The following is a 21,352-nucleotide window of genomic DNA, read 5'->3' on the forward strand; positions in this document are numbered from 1 at the left end:
GGAAAGGGTGAGATGGGGAGGGTTTTTTTGCTACTCTCGTCGACAGGGCTAGCGCGTGGCGTTATTTCGTCCATCCGGTGTTCCCGCTAGCCCCTCCCTCCCATGGGTTGGATTCGGCCTAGGGGTGCCGGATTTATAATTTGGCCCCGTCAACGCCAAAATGAAATTGGCGGTGGTGGTGGTTGGGCACGATTTTTTGTGTCGATACCCTTCATAGCCCTTTAGAGAGCATTTAGTGCACTGAGTGTGGAGATGCTGTTATAGATAGTGCGGTGACACTTTTCGTGTAATTAGTTTGAAGTGTGACAAACACCATTCAGAAACCAACTTTGACCATAAAAATTGAGCAACATAATCTTGATTATATTATACTACCTCCGTCCCAAGGAATAAGGCGCACGTGTATTCCTAGACGAATTTTGACCATAAAAATTGAGCAACACAATCTTGATTATATTATATGTAATTAGTATCGTTGGATTCGTATTGAAAAGCACTTTCTAATGATGCTAATTTCATACAAACAATCTTTATATATTTAAAGTAATTCTTGGTCAAACAAAAAACACGTAAAACCGAGGGCGTCTTATTCCTTGAATCGGAGGTATTATGTAATTAGTATTATTATATTCATATTAAAAGGCACTTTCTAATGATGTTAATTTTATACAAACAATTTTTATTCTTTGAAATGTAGGGAGTAGGAGCAAGGTTGTAGAGGAGATCAATGTCTAGTTACTTTGGTATTTTTTGAAAAAAAAAAAACAATTACGGAGTAGCTGTTTTCCTTTTTATCTTGCTTTTTCAATTGTTTTATGATGCTTGTATGATTTCGTCAAAGGTACTACTCCGTATGTGCTACTTCGCGAGCAACGGGTTTCCAAAGATTGAGTCCATTTAGACTTGTTTCGGCCGCTCAGAACAATTCCCCTTCTCTTCCGCCGTTCTTGTTCCACTCCACGGAAAGGACGCGCCGCTCAAAACTCGTCGCCACCGCACCGCACCGCAGCGCTCCCGGCGGCGGCGGCCATGGACACCCGGATGTCTAACTTCGCGCTCCAGATGGCGCTCAACTTGGTCCGCAACGACGACGAGTTGGGACCTCTCTTCGCCAGCTTGTGCTCCCCGGAGTTTCCGGCGGCGACCATGGAGACCCTAGTTCTCAAGTTGGGGGACCAGTTACTGCGCCACTGGCGTGAACCAGGCGGGATCGACGGCGTCGTCGCCCGCTTCGTCTTCCCCACCCACTACACCATCCCCGACCCACCCGTCTCCGCCGACGCTCGCCTCGGCGCCCTCCTCCCCCACGACGCCGTCGACCGCCTCAGCCGCCTCCCGGATGCACTCCTCGGCAACATCGTCTCCCGCCTCCCCGTCAAGGACGCCGCGCGCACCGCCGCGCTCTCCCGCCGCTGGCGCCCAGTCTGGCGCTCCACCCCGCTCGTCCTCCTCGACGCCGACCTCTCCTCCGCCACCTCCGCCGTGTCCTGCGTCCTCGCCACGCACCCAGGCCCCTTCCGCTGCGTCCACATCAGGAGCTTCTACACGGACGAGTTCACTGGCCTGCTCACCAGCTGGCTCCGTATCCTCGCCGTCAAGGGCATCCAGGAACTCGTGCTCCTCAACTCCCGGTGGCCACACGCCATCCATCTCCCCTCCACCTTCTTAGACATGGTCTCCCTTGTTGAAGTATCTGTTATGATACGGAAGTCCAGTTTAAACCCTGACGGAAGTTCAGATAGAGATAGATAGGAGTTCAGATGTATTTGTGATGATCCGATCGTAACTATAAGATCAGGATCATCCCTTCCTTTTCTCTGTTTGTTGTAACCTTCCGTGTACTCATCCTCTGCCGATGTTGGCATATAAATTAACACGCAACCGATGGAAGTCCCCATCGTTAAACCAAAACCCTCTAGCGATCATATGGTATCAGAGCCGACTTCCTAAAACACATCTACAGCCTCGCCGCTTCACCACCGTCGCCATGACAAACCCCTTAGCCGGTCTAGCCGTGAGCGAGAAGCTAACCAGATCCAACTACCTTCTCTGGCAGTCACAGGTTCTTCCGCCGATCCGTGGAGCCCGTCTGACGAGCTTCCTCGACACCAAGACGGATGCTCCGCCGGAAACCATCACCGTCGAAAAAGACGGCAAGCCGTCCCAGGAGGCCAACCCAGCCTACGACGCATGGGTGGCGACAGATCAGCAGGTTCTATCGTTCCTGCTAAATACTCTCTCACCTGATATTCTCATCTCTGTTATTGGGATGAAAACAGCGGCAGATGTCTGGAGCGCGATCAAGTCCATGTTCGCCTCACAGTCCCGAACGCGCATCTCCAATCTGCGCGTCGCACTGGCCAAAACAAAAAAGGAGAACATGACCACGGCCCAGTTCTTCACCAAGATGAAGGGCTTCGCTGATGAGCTCGCCGCAGCGGGCCGACCAATCGATGAAGAAGAGCTCGTCGAGTATCTCCTCGCCGGCCTCGACGAATCCTACAACCCTCTCTTCGCCGCCATTGGGGTCAATGGAGCAGAAGATCTCACCGTGGGTGACCTGTACGCCCAGGTCTGCGCCTACGATAGCCGCATCGAGCTGCTTGGTGGCGACACCGGCGGAGGTTCCTCCGTCAACTCGGCGCAGCGCGGACGTGGCGGACCGCGTGGACGTGGCGGACGCAGAGGAGGCCGAGGCTACAGCAGCCGTGGCCATGGCCGTCAGCAGCGCGGCGGAAATGGTGGTCGTCGTGGAGGAGGCAGGAGCGGCCACAAGGACCGTGACCTTGTCACCTGCCAAATCTGTGGCAAGCCGGGCCATGAGGCCTGGAAGTGCTGGCACCGCTACTCCGAGGATGAAGAAGAAGAGGAGAAGGGCGCCAACGTTGCATCATACGGCGTGGACACCAACTGGTATGGTGACACGGGTGCCACCGACCACATCACCGGTGAGCTCAACAAGCTCACCATGAAGGAGAAATACACCGGCCGTGAGCAGATTCATGCGGCCAATGGACAAGGTATGAACATTAGTCATGTTGGTCATGCAATTGTTAAAACCCCCTCTAAATCCTTGCATCTAAAAAATGTTCTTCATGTTCCACATACCACCAAAAATCTTGTCTCAGTTCATCGCTTTACTAGAGATAATCAAGTGTTTATTGAATTTCACCCGTGGTATTTTTATGTCAAGGATCAGGCAACGAAGAAAATTCTTCTTAAAGGACGATGTGTGCGTGGCCTCTACCCGTTGATATCTTCACCATCCATCAAGAATAAACATGCCTTTAGCATCTCCAAGCCTTCAGCTGTCAGATGGCATAGTCGTTTAGGACATCCTTCCTTTCGCATTGTTCAACAAGTTCTTAGCAATTATGAACTTCCCTACTCAAATAAACCTAGCATTGAGTCGGTTTGTGACTCTTGCCAAAGAGCCAAAAGCCACCAACTCCCTTATGAGAGGTCTACTAGTGCATCTACATATCCCTTGCAACTTGTGTTCTCCGATGTATGGGGACCAGCACCTATGTCTGTAGGGAAATATGAGTACTATGTAAGCTTCATCGATGATTTTAGTAAATTTTCATGGATTTATCTTCTTAAGAAAAAATCTGATGTCTTCCAAGTGTTTCATAATTTTCAGCAACTTGTTGAACGCCAATTTGACAGAAAAATTCTAGCTATCCAATCTGATTGGGGTGGTGAATATGAGAAATTAAATTCCTTCTTTCGAAAGATAGGCATTGAACATCATGTGTCATGTCCCCATTAGGGATGTAAACGGATCGGATCGGATCGGATATTGCTCTTACCATATCCTTTACCATATTTTTGTAACGGATTCGGATCGGAGCGGATAATTGTCGGATGCGGATTCGGATGCGGATTATATCGGATTACGGATATGGAGCGGATTCGGATCGGACTCGGATCAGAAGCGGATTATTAAGAAAATATACACATAAAAAATAAAAGTATGTTTTTTTATGTAAAATACGTTTGTAATTATAGACTATAGTTAAATGTACACACGTATTCGTACAACAAAGCAAATTGCGTTCTAATAGCATACATATTTTGGCCGATGAACTAACTATATTGTCTAAATATTTAGGGTTGGGCTAATTTTCTCGGATTATCCTCTTTGTGGACCTCGGATAATCCGCAAAAAATGACGGATAATCCTTATCCGTCGGATAGTATCAATACCATATCCTCTACCGTATCCGCCGGATATCCTCTTGATCACTATCCGCATCCGTATCCATATCCGGCGAATTTCTAAAAATGCATACCATATCCTCAAAAACGGATACGGATGCGGATTCGGAGCGGAAATTATCCGTACCATTTACATCCCTAGTCCCCATGCACATCAGCAAAATGGCTCTGCTGAGAGAAAGCATCGCCACATTGTTGAAGTTGGCCTTGCTCTTCTTGCAGATGCATCCATGCCACTCAAATTTTGGGATGAAGCCTTCCTAACCGCCACACATCTCATTAACATGTTGCCTAGCAAGGTCATTAATCATGAAACACCCATGGAACGACTACTCCACAAAACACCAGATTATGCTTCTCTACGAGTTTTTGGTTGTGCATGCTGGCCTAATCTTCGTCCCTTCAATCAAAGAAAATTAGCCTTTCGTTCCAAACAATGTGTCTTCCTTGGCTATAGTCATATGCACAAAGGTGTTAAATGTCTAGACATTGCTTCTGGTCGTGTTTACATTTCACGCGATGTTGTCTTTGATGAAACAGTGTTTCCCTTTGCTAGCCTTCACTCCAATGCTGGTAGGCGCCTTCGTCAAGAAATCCTCCTCCTACCAGAATCTCTCCAAAACTCACCCATGTTAGCTCAAGAGGGGGCACAACATTGCACTGATCTAACATCTAATGTTTCAGTAATTCCTGGTGTTGCAAGTGCTCTGCAGGAACAACAAAATGCAGGTGAAAATTCCATGCAAAACAGACCAGAAACGCGGCCAAACGGAGCAGATTTGGGAGCCAGCCATAATCGCACAAGACACGAGGCTGATTCGCCTCGGATCACGGAAACCTCGGACAGCAGAGAAGAATCTGCGTCGGGATCCGGGGAGGCGTCAGCGGGGTCCTTTTCGTCTGCGGCAGCACGCCATTCCGCGGGCGACACGTCGCGTGGTCCCGTCACGGAGCCCCACAGGCGCATGCATGTTCCTGACGCGCGCACAGGCCGGTCGCCGACAGTCGCGTCGCCACACGCTGGCGACCACCAGAACGACGCCGCGTGGCATGCGGCCAGTCCATCGCGCGGGAACGTGTCCCCGACAGGATCAAGACCTGCTGCAACTTCGGATCAAGCGCCAGCGACCGGATCTTCTGCGCATGGTGGATCTGCAGCGCAGTCAGTAGCACCTCCAGCCCGGATAACAAGGTCCAAAACTGGTCATGCCAAACCAAAAGTTTACACTGATGGAACTGTGAGGTATGGCTTATCTTGTTCTACAAATGAACCTGAAACTTTGCAACTAGCACTAGCTGATAAAAAATGGAGAGAAGCTATGAATGATGAGTATAAGGCTTTAATAGAAAATAAAACATGGCATTTAGTACCATATAAAAAGGGAACAAATTTGATAGACTGTAAATGGGTCTATAGGATAAAAAGGAAAGCTGATGGTACTATTGATAGATATAAGGCTAGATTGGTAGCAAAAGGTTTTAAACAACGATATGGCATAGACTATGAAGATACATTTAGTCCTGTTGTTAAAGCTGCTACTATTAGACTTGTTCTAGCTGTTTCAGTATCAAGAGGATGGAGCTTGAGGCAACTAGATGTGAAGAATGCGTTTCTTCATGGTGTTCTGGAAGAAGAGGTATATATGAAGCAGCCACCTGGTTATGAAAATCCCAATGCACCCTATCATGTGTGTAAACTTGATAAGTCACTTTATGGGTTGAAACAAGCACCAAGAGCATGGTTCTCAAAGTTAAGTTCAAAACTACAAGAACTTGGTTTTCTAGCATCAAAGGCAGATACATCACTTTTTATATATAATAAGTCAGGCATTATTATGTTTGTGCTAGTATATGTTGATGACATTATTGTTACTAGCACTTCCAACAAAGCAGTCAATGCACTCCTTCAAGATCTTAGCTTGGCATTTGCATTAAAGGATCTTGGTGATTTACACTTCTTCTTGGGTATTGAGGTAAAGAAAATTAATCAGGGTATTATATTAACCCAAGAGAAATATGCTTCAGATTTGCTCAACAGAGTTGGATTAAAAGAGTGCAAGACACTACCTACTCCATTGTCAGCATCAGAGAAGCTTTCTGTCACTGAAGGAGAACTTCTAGGACCAGAAGATTGCACAAGGTATAGAAGTATTGTTGGAGCATTACAATATTTGACTCTTACCAGGCCAGACATAGCCTTTTCTGTCAACAAGGTATGCCAATTTCTTCATGCTCCCACTACTGTACATTGGACAGCAGTAAAGAGAATATTGAGATATGTCAGTGGTACAGTGAGTCTTGGCTTAACCTTTAAGAGATCTTCTTCTACACTAGTCAGTGCCTTCTCAGATGCAGATTGGGCAGGGTGTGTGGATGATAGGAGGTCTACAGGAGGTTTTGCTGTATACTTTGGACCCAATCTAATTTCTTGGAGTGCTAGAAAACAAGCAACAGTGTCAAGATCAAGTACAGAAGCTGAATACAAATCTCTGGCAAATGCCACAGCAGAAGTCATTTGGATTGAGTCTTTACTGAAAGAACTGGGAATCCAAAGAAATGAAGTCTCGTGCTTATGGTGTGATAATATGGGTGCCACATATCTTTCAGCTAATCCTATCTTTCATGCTAGGACTAAACATATTGAAATTGATTTCCATTTTGTAAGAGAAAGAGTAGCAAAGAGGCAACTTGAGATTAGATTCATTCCATCAAAGGATCAGGTGGCAGATGGCTTCACAAAAGCTTTACCAGCTCGGCAGTTTGAAGAATTTAAGTACAACCTCAACCTTAAGAAGGCTGTGATTGAGGAGGGGTGTTGAAGTATCTGTTATGATACGGAAGTCCAGTTTAAACCCTGACGGAAGTTCAGATAGAGATAGATAGGAGTTCAGATGTATTTGTGATGATCCGATCGTAACTATAAGATCAGGATCATCCCTTCCTTTTCTCTGTTTGTTGTAACCTTCCGTGTACTCATCCTCTGCCGATGTTGGCATATAAATTAACACGCAACCGATGGAAGTCCCCATCGTTAAACCAAAACCCTCTAGCGATCATATCCCTCACCCGCCTCTACCTCGGCCTCTGGAAGTTCCCCGACACGGCTGACCTCCCGCGCACCTCCCTTTTCCCCAACCTCCGTCAGCTCGGCCTCTGCACCGTCCTCATGGAGACCAAAGATTTGGACTTCATCCTCGACAGAAGCCCCGTGCTCCAGACGCTCTGTGTCGAAGGGGATTTCTTCCAGCTTCGCCTCCGCCTTGTCAGCCAAAGCCTCCGGTGCGTGCAGATCATTGGGTCATTTCAAGAAATCTTCGTCGTGGACGCCCCATGCCTTGAGCGGCTCATCATCCATTCGGAAGGTAACAAAGGTTGTACCCCTGATGGCGCTTGTAGCAAGGTCAAGATTGGTCGTGCCCCCAAGCTGCACTTGTTGGGTTACTTGGAGTTGGACCCAGGAAATCACGTGCTGAAGGTCGGCAACACCATCATCAAGGTTGGGCGCCCCCATTTGTTCAATGTGTTCTTAATCGACAATGTAAATCTGTGATCTTTATTCTCTTATCAATTGGGATTGCAACTGCAGGCTGGGACAAAGGTGAGCCCAAGAACCATGGTACCAAGTGTGAGAATCCTGGCATTCGAGGTGCGTTTTGGGGTCCGCAATGATGCCAAGATGGTTCCCAGCATCCTCAGATGCTTTCCAAATGTTGAGACGCTCCACATGAAGGTGAAGACCCTGATGCTTCTTTTAGCATTCATTTGCATCATTATATTTATATACATCATATTGCTAGTTGCTGCCGATGTCTGATGAACTGAATGTGCATTGGTTCGATCCAATTTTCAGTCTAGAGAAACGCATCAATCCGCTGGCAAGCTCAACATGAAATTCTGGCATGAGTCTGGTACCATAGAATGCATCCGGTCACGCGTCAAGCGCCTTGTTTTCCATGGTTTCCGAGGGGGTCGAAGTGAGCTTGCCTTCCTCAAATTTTTCTTTGAGAGCGCGCTAGTGCTGAAGGAGGTGCTGATTGTGTTGGCTCCTGGTTTCACTTCGATAGAGGAGGTGCATTCCAGATTGGCGAGTCTGGGGTCCACGAGACGGGCCAGTGAAGCCTCCTCACTGCTGGTTACTGGCTATTCTGATCCTCAAGGAGATTACATTCAGAGCTTCAAGAGAGGATCAGACTTTTCTATTCGTGACCCTTTTGAAGTCATAATAGATCCCAATGCATTTGATCATGCATAGTAAATTGCTCTGGAAGTTGTTAATGATCTGTTGCTCTGGTATGTGCATGCAAGACTATTTGAATTTGTTTCAGTGTTTGAAGAGTAACGCCGTCTCTTTGTTCTAGCATGATTATCTCAACTATCTTAAGTTAGTAGTACCATGTTGATGCACATGACTGTCATTCTGTTTGCAGTCATTATTTTTTGGTTGGCAATCAGGGACGGCTGTATGTCTGTATCTCTGTTCCATATGATTTGATAAGCTAACTGTTATCTGATTACAGCAGTGTTACATTCCATGGTATTTGTTAAACATGGGAGGCTTCATGGTAGTGAGAATTAGTGATTTCCGAATTAATCAATGTTAATTTAACTGTATTCCTTTTCGCAAAAAAAAAAAAATCGCAAAAAAAAATTTAGCTGTATTCCTAATTTCTCTAGTATATTACATGTAAAATTATTTCCAGCAGCCAGGAGATTGTGATAGTTGTGGATTGTGCCGTTGTGTGTTCTGATTGATTTGCATAGATAAGCCAAGTCAACAATTGTTGAAGCTCTTTATGGTTTATCTGGTTCTTCAGTTGTGAAATTTGAACTCTGATATGCAAGCCAATTTGATTCTTTCACACTTTCACTATGCGATAAGGTAGCTTGAGTAGTGCTAGGAATGGTTTTCTGAATGACCAAACTATGGTGTCTAGCTTCCTTTACAAGTGTTCTTCACTGTCAAAAGAGGAGTTCGTGATGGCGGATTATCTGGTACTACTGGTACCTAGTTATCTATGTCCTCCATTACCCCCCTCTGTAATGCAACAGTTGGCTCTTCAGATAATCCGACTTTTATGCGTGTGTTTAGCCTAAAAACTTTCCCTGGAGGGTTTTTCAGTCTGAGTTCCATGGCCGTGTGAAACAAACTCCTAGAATTTTGGGATGCCTCCTTGTTGATTTTCATGCCCCTGGTTAGAGAATGCGGAGGCACTGGCTGACATCGGAGAGCACAGACACGGTGCTGTTAGTGACTTTGTAGGAGGGGGTCTGGGTTTGATCATGTATCCATGTTTGTGCCAGAATTATCCATGGAATACATGAATGTGCTATAGATATCTGGTACACACCAGGAGTCGCGCAGGTATGATCCTATCTTATCGCTTCTCCTGCTCCCTTGAGACTTGAAAGTTTATTCCTAGAGGGAAAAATTCTTTTGCTTTGGTTGGGTGATCCTTTGGATGTAGGGTTTAGAATTTGGTCTACCATGTTTCAGCTTAATATGCGTATTACATAAGCTTTGCCTACAGTTAGGTGGATTTACTACGAGCTTACATCATTTATAGGCAGTGGGAGATTTTAGCCCCTACAACTAAAAGCATTTTCATGTCGCCTACAAGTACATGATAGCTCGAAAATGGCCAATATATGTTTTGAGGAGTAAAGTTATCTGCTATTGTTGCAAAAATTCACATAATTGTCCTTGTTGTGGTAATGACGTCTTCAAACTTTTCCTTGCTTGTCTGTACCCATCATTCAAGTGCATCTCTGTAGGTTTAGTGACTGCTTATTTACGTTTCTGGATAACTAATTCCATGATCTTTGCAGCTCCTCAGTGATTCCTGCAAAGCTGGACCTTGCATTTTACTACCGCTATACAGAGAGATAAGAAAAACTGTCTTCCATTAATATATGAGCATCACATCATTTGCCACAAACCAAATTAATTCAACTTGGAGCTTCGGTTTGTAATTCATAATTCAGAAAAAAAGTAGAAGCTTTAACTGGTTGTATAAGTCAGCAAGAAGTAGAAGCGCTCAGTATTAGCCAATGTTCACCTACTTATGGATGGCATGTTTTCTTAGTAGTAGTATAATGTTTGGTGAAACTTCATCAACTGTGAGCAACTACAGATCTGAAACTCGGTATTTGTTATGATATATACCCAGTTTCTTTTAATCAGCTAAACGAAATTAAGATATGTACTCATTATCTTATGCTGCTGAGTGCTTGACAAAATGCTGATCCCCCAAATCATTACATTTGAGGGCATACTGAATTTTTTTATAAACAAACACCGACGCTCCAGCTCCTTTCCTGAAATGAAACCAAGATTCGCTGGTATTATAGGCCCATGATAATAGGCTGGGCATAAAGTACTAAGTAGGTTTTTGTATTGACAGCTATTTGTTGACAAATATAGTTGGTGAAGTAATTTTTTATCCTTGCAGTATATTGTGCATAAAGATTGCATAGAACAAATACAGAGCATCGCAAGAAGCTTAATCGGGTATGAGTGATGGATGGTGAAGACAGATAAAAATGGGGTTGCTAATTAACTGTGAACATTTGGATTCAGATACTTCTGTGAACAGCATTATGTATATATGGCACAACTATTTTTCATGGATAGATAAGCATGGTTCTTAAGTGTTCTGGTTTTAGTTGGTTCTGTTTATTTTAAGAGGAACTTTGTTTCTCCTGTGCCCGGTCATTTGAAAACGAAAATTTTAGCTCTTTCTTTAGCTCAGCTTTGCTTATTTTTGCTGCACGAAAGGAAAAGAAATAAATCACAACAAAATGTGCAATTGCATAAGTATAAGGTGCAATTACACCAAGAAACTGCAAGTGCACAAAAAGGTCCAGTTACAAGTAAAAAGCGCAGCTCTACAGAACAAAAGTTCATCGGACAAAATAAAAGTGCAATAAAAACATCTAAAGTGCATTTGCACAAAAATGGAAAATTTAGAAATACTACAGGGTCATGGTAGACGTGTGGTATGTAAATAAGCCAGGGTTAGCTCATTGTGGTCATTCGATGTTCGAAAGTTTCCCCAATCGTGGATATTTAAGTCAATTGATAATGAGATTATATCATTGGGTGAATCATATGATGTATATAACTAATATATAAATATTGTCACGCGATCAAGTCACAAAGTTTACCGTTGTAGTACTTATGAAAACGTAGTGACCTAATCCTTGGATTGTGAGATCATATTTAATCGCTATCACCGCAGTCGGCTTTTAGTGCATCAACCGTCACACCGTAACTAAGTGATCATAAAGGTGTTCTTAGGTATTCCGAAGGGGTAGGTTAAGGCGTATGTGCCAAGAGAGGGATTTGTTCATCCACATAACGAATAGATACTCTTGGCTCACTTGGTGAGATTACAGCTGCAGCGTATGACTAGGTCATGAGGATGGAATATCACGGAAACGAGTTCAATGGCCTTGTCAGTAATGAGATCGAACTAGGTATGATGATATTGACGACCATATCTCGTACAAGTGCCGCTATCGAAGTAACAAAGGGAATATGACTCAACGTAATGGTTTAAATTACTGATATTTTTCGTGGAATTCGCAGTGGCCATTATGGGCGTCCCGGTCATGCTATTGATCATTGATCGGAGAAGTGTCTAGGTCATGTCTGAGTATTCCCGGACCGTAGGGTAATACACGTAAGGGGTGGTGATGCTTAGAGATCGTTTTGGCATTTGGGAACACCGGACAAAAGGAGAGAGATAATCGGTAAGGTTTCCAGAAGAATCCAAAGGGTGTTTGGAGCGGTTCGGGGGGTGTCTCAGATCATCGGATATTAAATAATATGTAATATGTATTAATTAAATAAATTAATATGAAATATTTATTTAGTTAATTAAAGGTGCAACACACCTTAATGGGCCCCTCCTGGAGGGGAGCCCATTAGGTGGCCGACCGACCCCTACATGGGCCATGTGGTGGGGCAGCTAGGGTTTATTGGTTTGGGGCGCATGGGCCTCCCTTGGCCCATCCCACCCCTTCCACCGTATATGAGGTGGGTTTGGGAGGAGGAGCACACAATTTCCCGTGAGAAGAAGGAACTTGTCTCTAACTTAGACGTACTTTTCATGGGAAGGAACTACGAGAAACATCCCCACGTCTCATGTTTTTAGCTCGTTTCGGTTGTATCGGTTACTTTACATTGCTCTTTTTACTTGATCTACCTTGGTTACTTTGTTTGTTGCTCTTATATTGTCTTAGTTCATCTTGCTCTTGCATCATATAGGTTCATCTTGTCTTAAAGCTCTCATCTTTACTTGCAAAGCAGCTAAAATTGTAAACCAATAAAAAATTGAAGTAGCTCCTACTGAACCCCCTAGTCGCTCAAACCGCCTTTCACATTTGATCTAATAAAAAAGAGAAAGCTACCCCCTGCGTGAGCTTCTATGATTGATCCGGGCCATTTACTACTCCCTCCATTTGTGGTGACCCAGCATACCACTGCATGGTGTACTATGCAGGTCGTTGACATAATGAAACACCGTTCCACTAGTATTACATCCCTCAGAGTGGTACAACAGAAACATTTGCGGGTCCAAGGCATGTCTACAGAATTACAACACCGACTCTTTACAGAAGATCAACACAGACTCCTACTTTACAATGAGGTAAAACTGCAAATAAACTCCAGAAGATCAACGCGTAGTCTAACTTATTACTAACTCTATCTATAGAGGATTTGACTAGCTATAGAGGCTATGATTGGGTTCTAACTAATTAGAAGCTAGGATTAGGGAGCTAGTTCCCTTCTACTACTGGTTTTCTCCACAATGGATGTGGTGTTTGACTCCTCTGGCAGGATCCTGTCTCTCGAAGTAGTTGTTGACTCCTCAGTCTTCGAGTTGCACTGTAGATATTCCTTTAATGCCTTCAGATCTAAGCAGGGGATTTAAAGAGGGATGAGTACGAGCGTACTCAACAATTTCATTATAGGAAAGAGGTGTTTAATGAACTAGCTACAACCATGGACCAGAAAGTCCAAGATAATGCATGTTTTTGTAATCATTTCTTCAAAAGGTTGCTTTTATTCTGAAGAGCTATGCCCGTCAGCCTTCACCGGGTGTCTAAAACTTCATGGAGTTCCTTTCCAGTCGCGTTCGTAGTTCCAAAACGCGGAACAGGGAGTGATAGGTCACGATTTGGTACACTTTGCAGAGGTGTGTTGCTTTACCTATAAGAGATCTTAACCTTGGTGCCAACCGGGTCCGGTATTCCCGTCCACACTCTCTTGGTGTCAGGCCCACTATAAGGTCCTAGCCAATCATTGCATTTCTCCGCGACCCCGCACACCCACCCTTTGTTGCAGTTCCGACCTTGGGTCCTCGCCGATTAGCATATCCATTGGATATCACTCGACTTCGACTAATATCCCCGCCGGTCAGCATACCCCATTAGGTATCATCCGACCTCGATACCTTCGCCGGCCTTCTGCAACCCATCATAGGCCGCATTACCATGGGGACTTAAAGGTTCCCCACTCATCCGGTTGTTCTCACAAGATACAACTGCTACGGTAAGCGTATCCATTGATGTACGAGAGGAACAAAGACAACTGACTACTCCATCCCACTCCAGATCTTATGGTTAACACGGGTCTTACGGCACAAGAATTACTGGACGACATTTGTTGTTAATCCTAGATGGATATAAACCCATTGCAATGTAACCTCCACCATCTGGTTCCATTGCCCACCACATAGTCATATTCATAGTTATGAAAATAGTATTTTTTGCTTTTCATGCAAGAGTGATAAGTATAATACTTTGCAAATAATTTGGTAAAAATACTCAAAGTGACATGAGCAAGCGATGAACTTGCCTTTCTTGACTGCAAGATTATGCAGGCAAGGTCTTCGATATGCAACAACTCCAAATTCTGAAATAGCATCATCATCCGGTAAGGACGATGTTTAAAAGATTCACAAATATGCTATAATTCATAAGTATGAGATGCAATCGCTCTAAGCGTAACCTAACCCCGATGATTTAGGATTAGTGAGTTGGAATGATTGGTTTAGGGTGTGTTGCACTTTTAGAAATGCTTCTCAAACAAGGTTCTTATTAAGGTTTGATTAACTTGGTAGCATGAATAAGTACTGTTGACGTGGGCATTACCCTTCGGGTAACTGATACGTCCAATTTGCATCACTATTTTATATCATAATTTGCTGTTATTCATTGATATATTTCGTATTGGGACACAATACTTATGTTATTTCATCTATTTTGCATGTTTCATCATTATTGGAGGATCAAGCACCGGAGCCAGGATTCTGCTGGAAAAAGCACCGTCAGAACGCAATATTTCGGAAGATCAACTGTGGAAGGAAATTATACCAAAAATCCTATTTTTCAAGATGACGAAGGAAGCCAGAAGGAGGAGCCAGCTGGACCCAGGGTGGGCCCACACCATAGGGCGGCGCGGCCCATGGCCTGGCCGCGCCACCATGTGGTGTGGGGGCCCCACAGCCCCTTTCGCCTCCTTTTCTTCGCGAAATCCTTCGTCCCGAAAACCTAAGCCACAGAGGGTACCTCGCGAAGAGTTACAGCCGCCTCTGCGGGGCGGAGAACACCAGAGAGAAAAGAGCTCTCCGGCGGGCAGGAATCCGCCGGGGAAATTCCCTCCGGGAGGGGGAAATCGACGCCATCGTCACCGTCATCGAGCTGGACATCATCTCCATCACCATCATCATCATCTCCACCATCATCACCGCCGTCTCCACCGCTGGACACCGTCACCGCCGTAGCAATTTGGGTTTGATCTTGATTGTTTGATAGGGGAAACTCTCCCGGTATCGATTTCTACTTGTTGTTGATGCTATTGAGTGAAACCATTGAACCAAGTTTATGTTCAGATTGTTATTCATCATCATATCACCTCTGATCATGTTCCATATGATGTCTCGTGAGTAGTTCGTTTAGTTCTTGAGGACATGGGTGAAGTCTAAATGTTAGTAGTGAACTATGGTTGAGTAATATTCAATGGTATGATATTTAAGTTGTGGTGTTATTCTTCTAGTGGTGTCATGTGAACGTCGACTACATGACACTTCACCATTTATGGGCCTAGGGGAATGCATCTTGTATTCGTTTGCCAATTGCGGGGTTGCCGGAGTGACAGAAACCTAAACCCCCGTTGGTATATCGATGCAGGAGGGATAGCAGGATCTCAGAGTTTAAGGCTGTGGTTAGATTTATTCTTAATTACTTTCTTGTAGTTGCGGATGCTTGCAAGGGGTATAATCACAAGTATGTATTAGTCCTAGGAAGGGCGGTACATTAGCATAGGTTCACCCACACAACACTTATCATAACAATGAAGATTATTTAGCTGTATGTAGCGAAAGCACTAGACTAAAATCCCGTGTGTCCTCGAGAACGTTTGGTCATTATAAGTAAACAAACCGGCTTGTCCTTTGTGCTAAAAAGGATTGGGCCACTCGCTGCAATTGTTACTCTCGCACTTTACTTACTCGTACTTTATTCAACTGTTATATCAAAACCCCCTGAATACTTGTCTGTGAGCATTTACAGTGAATCCTTCATCGAAACTGCTTGTCAACACCTTCTGCTCCTCGTTGGGATCGACATTCTTACTTATCAAAAATACTACGATACACCCCCTATACTTGTGGGTCATCAAGACTATTTTCTGGCGCCGTTGCCGGGGAGTGAAGCGCTGTTGGTAAGTGGAATTGGTAAGGAAAACCTTTACTGTTTGTGCTGATTTTATTTCTGCCTGCTGCTATAAGTCATTATGGAGAGATCTTCTCTTCAATTTTTATTTGGGAAATCTACTACTACTGCAACGGTAGTGGATGAGGCGCCAGGTGAGGAAGTGATACCATATAAAATACCTATGAAAATTATTGAACGTGTTATGGATAACCGCTATGAAGGGGATGGAACTGTCCACCCTGGAGATCATTTATTGTTCTTACATGAATTATGCGGTTTATTCAAGTGTGCAAGTATTGCTATGGATGAAGTGAGGAAGAAACTATTCTCTTTATCGCTGTCTGGTAAAGCGGCGCATTGATATAAATTACTGGATAATGGGGATTCTCTTGAATGGAATGATATTGTGCCCCGGTTTTATTCTAAGTTCTATCCTCGAAGTGAAATTCACAAGGATCGGAATCGCATATATAATTTTTGGCCTCATGATGGAGAGAGTATTGCCCAAGCTTGGGGGAGATTGAAGTCTTTAATGCTCAAATGCCCCATTCATGAGCTTCCTGGTAATGTTATTATTGATAATTTCTATGCAAGACTTTCTTTTCAAGACAAGACCTTGCTGGATACTTCTTGTTCTGGATCATTTACACGCAACAAAGAAGAGTATAAAAGGGATCTTCTTGATCGGATCCAAGAAAATACTGAAGGTTGGGAGAACGACAAGGATAGAGAATCAGGTATAATTTATGATTATAAATGCATTGAAGCTTTTATGGATACTGATAAATTTCGTAATATGAGTGCTACATATGGTCTTGATTCTCAAGTTGCTGCAAATCTTTATAAAGCTTTTGCTTCTCATTATGAATTGCCAAAGAAGAATTTTGATAAGTATCATGAACCTTATAAAGATAAAATTGATTCATCTATTAATAAATGCGTTGTAGTTGAAACTGCTGATCATGTTATTCCTGAAGCTTATATTGAAAAAACTCCTTTCCCTGCTAAAATGAAGGAGTACTCTGTTATAAATAGTGCGGTTCATAAAAGTGAAAAGAAACCTATAGAACCTGAAGAACAAATAAAAGTTGAACTCTTTGTTGCAATAGTTAAAGATCTTGTGACTAAAAATGTGGAGGATGGTCATATTATTTTCTGTGAAGATGCTTCTAATATTGTTTCACATCCTAATAAACCCAAACAAGTTAGTGTTCCTATGTTATCTGTTAGAATTGGTGATCATTGCTATTATGGATTATGTGATATTGGTGCAAGCGTTAGTGCTATTCCTTATGAGCTTTACACGGAGATTATGCACGAAATTGATTCTTGTGAACTTGAAGATATTGATGTGGTTATTCAGCTGGCTAATAGAGAAACTATTTCTCCAATTGGTATTGTTCGAGATGTGGAAGTTTTATGCGGTAAGATTAAATATCCTGCTGACTTTTTGGTACTTGGTTCTGCTACTAGTGATTATTGTCCTATTATTTTTGGTAGACCTTTTCTAAATACTTGTGGAGCTATTATAGATTGCAAGAAAGAGAAAATTTTGACTAAATTTGCTGGTGAATCTTATGAGTTTAACTTCTCTAAATTTACCAAAACTCCTTATAAAGCTGATTTGCCTAGTGATGATTTTAAAATGGAGCAATGTGCATCTATTGTTCTTGTTCCTAACAATCCTTTGCAGCAACATTTGGAGGATAGCGAGAGTGAAGTTTTTAGGAAAGAAAGAGATGAGCTTGAGGAAATTTTTCTTCGCCAACCTATTCTCAAGCATGATTTACCGGTGGAAGATTTGGGTACAACACCGCCACCAAAGGAAGATCCTGTTTTTGATTTAAAGCCTTTGCCTGATAATCTTAAATATGCTCATATTGATGATAAGAAAATATATCCTGTTATTATTAGTTCTAAGCTTACAGTGTTTGAGGAAGAAAGGCTATTGGAAATATTGAAGAAACACCGAGGCGCTATTGGCTACACTCTTGATGATTTGAAAGGGATTTCTCCTTCTATTTGCCAACATGCTATTAATATGGAAGATGATGCAAAGCCTGTTGTTGAACATCAGCGTCGTCTAATTCCGAAGATGAAGGAAGTGGTAAGGAATGAGGTATTAAGACTTCTTGAAGCTAGTATTATATATCCTATTGCTGATAGTAGATGGGTTAGTCCTGTGCATTGTGTTCCCAAGAAAGGAGGAATGACTGTTGTGCCTAATGATAATGATGAGGTCATCCCTCAAAGAGTAGTTGTAGGGTATAGAATGTGCATTGATTTTCGAAAAGTTAATAAAGTTACTAAGAAAGATCATTACCCTTTACCATTTATTGATCAAATGCTAGAAAGATTGTCTAAAAATACTCATTTTTGTTTTCTTGATGGTTATTCTGGGTTTTCACAAATTGCTGTTAAAGCTAAAGATCAAGAGAAAACCACTTTCACTTGTCCCTATGAAACTTATGCTTATAGACGTATGCCTTTTGGTTTATGTAATGCTCCTGCTACTTTTCAAAGATGCATGTCTGCTATTTTTCATGGTTTTTGTGAGAGTATTGTAGAGGTATTCATGGATGACTTTTCCGTCTATGGGAATTCTTTTGATAGTTGCTTGCGAAACCTTGATAAAGTTTTGCAGAGATGTGAAGAAACTAACCTTGTTCTTAATTGGGAGAAATGCCACTTTATGGTTAATGAAGGAATTGTATTGGGACATAAAATTTCTGAGAGAGGTATTGAAGTTGATAGAGCTAAAGTTGAAGCAATTGAGAAGATGCCCTATCCTAGGGATGTTAAAGGTATTCGTAGTGTTCTTGGTCATGCTGGGTTTTATAGGAGATTTATTAAAGATTTCTCCAAGATTTCAAAACCTCTTACTAATCTTCTTCAAAAAGATGTACCTTTTGTTTTTGATGATGATTGTAAGGAAGCTTTTGAAACTCTAAAGAAAGCCTTAACAACTGCTCCTATAGTTGAACCTCCTGATTGGAACTTACCATTTGAAATTATGTGTGATGCTAGTGATTTTCTTTGTAGGCGCTGTTCTTGGACAGCGAGTAGATAAAAAACTGAATGTTATTCATTATGCTAGTAAAACTCTTGATGCTGCTCAAAGAAATTATGCTACAACTGAAAAAGAATTATTAGCTGTAGTCTTTGCTTGTGATAAATTTAGATCTTATATTGTTGATTCAAAAGTTACTATTCATACTGATCATGCTGCAATTAGATACCTTATGACAAAGAAAGATGCTAAGCCGAGGCTTATTAGATGGGTACTTCTTTTGCAAGAATTTGATTTACATATTGTAGATAGGAAAGGTGTTGATAATCCTGTTGCTGATAATTTGTCTAGATTGGAAAATATTGCTTATGATCCTGTTCCTGTTAATGATAGTTTTCCAAATGAACAATTGGCTGTAATAAAGGTGAGCTCGCGAGACAGTCCTTGGTATGCTGATTATGCTAACTTTATTGTTTCCAAGTACTTGCCTCCAACCTTTTCAGCTCAGCAAAGGAGGAAATTCTTTTATGACTTGAGGCACTATTTCTGGGATGACCCACACTTATATAAAGAAGGAGTGGATGGTATTATGCGAAGATGTGTTCCCGAATATGAACAACAAGAGATATTGAGTAAATGTCATGGTAGTGCTTATGGAGGACATCACGCCGGAGAAAGAACCGCGCAAAAGGTTCTACAATCAGGTTTTTATTGGCCAACTCTCTTCAAGGATGCGAGAAAGTTTATTTTATCTTGTGATGAATGCCAAAGGGTTGGTAATATCTCCAGACGTAATGAAATGCCTATGAATTATACTCTTGTTATTGAACCGTTTGATTGTTGGGGATTTGACTTCATGGGACCTTTTCCGTCTTCAGAAGGTAACACTCATATACTTGTTGCTGTTGATTATGTTACTAAATGGGTGGAAGCAATACCTACAAAAAGTGCTGATGGTGAGACCTCTTTAAGAATGCTTTTAGACATTATTTTTCCTAGATTTGGAGTGCCTAGATATATTATGACTGATGGAGGTTCTCATTTTATTCATGGAGGTTTTAGAAAAACTCTTGCTAAGTATGGTATTAATCATAGAATTGCTTCCGCTTATCATCCTCAAACTAGTGGTCAAGTAGAATTATCAAATAGAGAGATTAAGTCTATTTTGGGAAAGACCGTTAATAAAACTAGAAACCATTGGGCTAGTAAATTGAAGGATGCACTATGGGCTTATAGAACTGCTTATAAAAATCCCATGGGAATGTCACCTTATAAAATGGTTTATGGGAAAGCTTGTCATTTACCTTTAGAACTAGAGCACAAAGCTTATTGGGCAGTTAGAGAGTTAAATAAAGATCCTAAACTTGCCGGTGATAAGAGGTTGTTGCAATTAAGTTCTCTAGATGAATGGAGAAGTGAAGCTTATGAAAATGCTAAACTCTTTAAAGAGAAAGTTAAAAAATGGCATGATAGAAGGATTATCAAAAGAGAATTTAATATTGGGGATAAAGTCCTATTGTATCGGTCTCGTCTCAGATTCTTTGCAGGGAAATTACTCTCGAAATGGGAAGGACCATATGTTGTCGAGGAGGTGTATCGTTCAGGAGCAATCAAAATTAGCTCTCTCCAAGGCAATGCCACGCAAGTGGTGAATGGACAAAGACTCAAGCATTATATCTCAGGTGATTCTTATAATGTTGATGTTGATATTATTCAAGTGGAAACACCGGAGGCTTTCATTAAAGGACAAATTGACAGTCCGCCAGAACTCGACTTTGAATAGGTAACAGTACTGGTAATGAAAAGTACGCAATTTACTTTCCGAACAATATTTTTGCTGTTTTTGGAAAATATGAAATATTACGAGTTCGAAACGGAGTGGAAAGGACGCACGAGGGGGTGCCACCATAGGCCGGCGCGGCCTGACCTGGGCCCGCGCCGACCTATGGTTTGGCCGCCTCGTTGCCCCTTTCCGACTCTGGTTCGATCTGGTACTTTCCTTTTGTCGTGAAAATTTTTGCTATATAATCCCCCGGACCCCTGGAGGCCCGTATATCGTTTTCTCGACGTGTTTTGTTTCGAGCTGTTTCTGCCAGGATTTGCTTCGGATCTAGAGCCATCATGTCTTCGTCGGAAACTCCGAAGGACAGCTCCGGCAAGGATATTGGCAACTTGTACATGGAGGAGCTGAGGATGCACCCCAAGGAGTTGCTGCTCGTTGAAGGAGAACTGCAGATCAAGGATGTCCAGGGTCCTAAAGGAGAAGGAAGCTTGGAAGACAGGATGGAGAAGCTAGAACAAGAGGTTTTCAAATACAAGAAGATGGCTGAGCGTGAGGTGGATATCTTCCACAGGATTGTGTCTGAACTCATTGCTGAACATGAGAAGGAAACTGCAAAG

At 42.7% G+C, this 21,352-nt stretch overlaps 1 protein-coding gene across 1 annotated transcript; it reads left to right on the top strand.

The window, feature by feature from the left end:
• The first annotated feature begins 909 nt into the window (after positions 1-909).
• Positions 910-8,737, top strand: LOC127294343 (F-box/FBD/LRR-repeat protein At5g22660-like). Its single transcript, XM_051324143.2, has 4 exons — positions 910-1,675; positions 7,278-7,717; positions 7,808-7,951; positions 8,072-8,737. The coding sequence occupies exons 1-4, from the start codon at positions 1,030-1,032 to the stop codon at positions 8,471-8,473; spliced, it is 1,632 nt and encodes a 543-aa protein (XP_051180103.1). The 5' UTR covers positions 910-1,029; the 3' UTR covers positions 8,474-8,737.
• Positions 8,738-21,352: the final 12,615 nt, after the last annotated feature.

The sequence above is a fragment of the Lolium perenne genome, chromosome 4 (assembly GCF_019359855.2).
Source record: "Lolium perenne isolate Kyuss_39 chromosome 4, Kyuss_2.0, whole genome shotgun sequence".
NCBI lineage: Eukaryota > Viridiplantae > Streptophyta > Magnoliopsida > Poales > Poaceae > Lolium > Lolium perenne.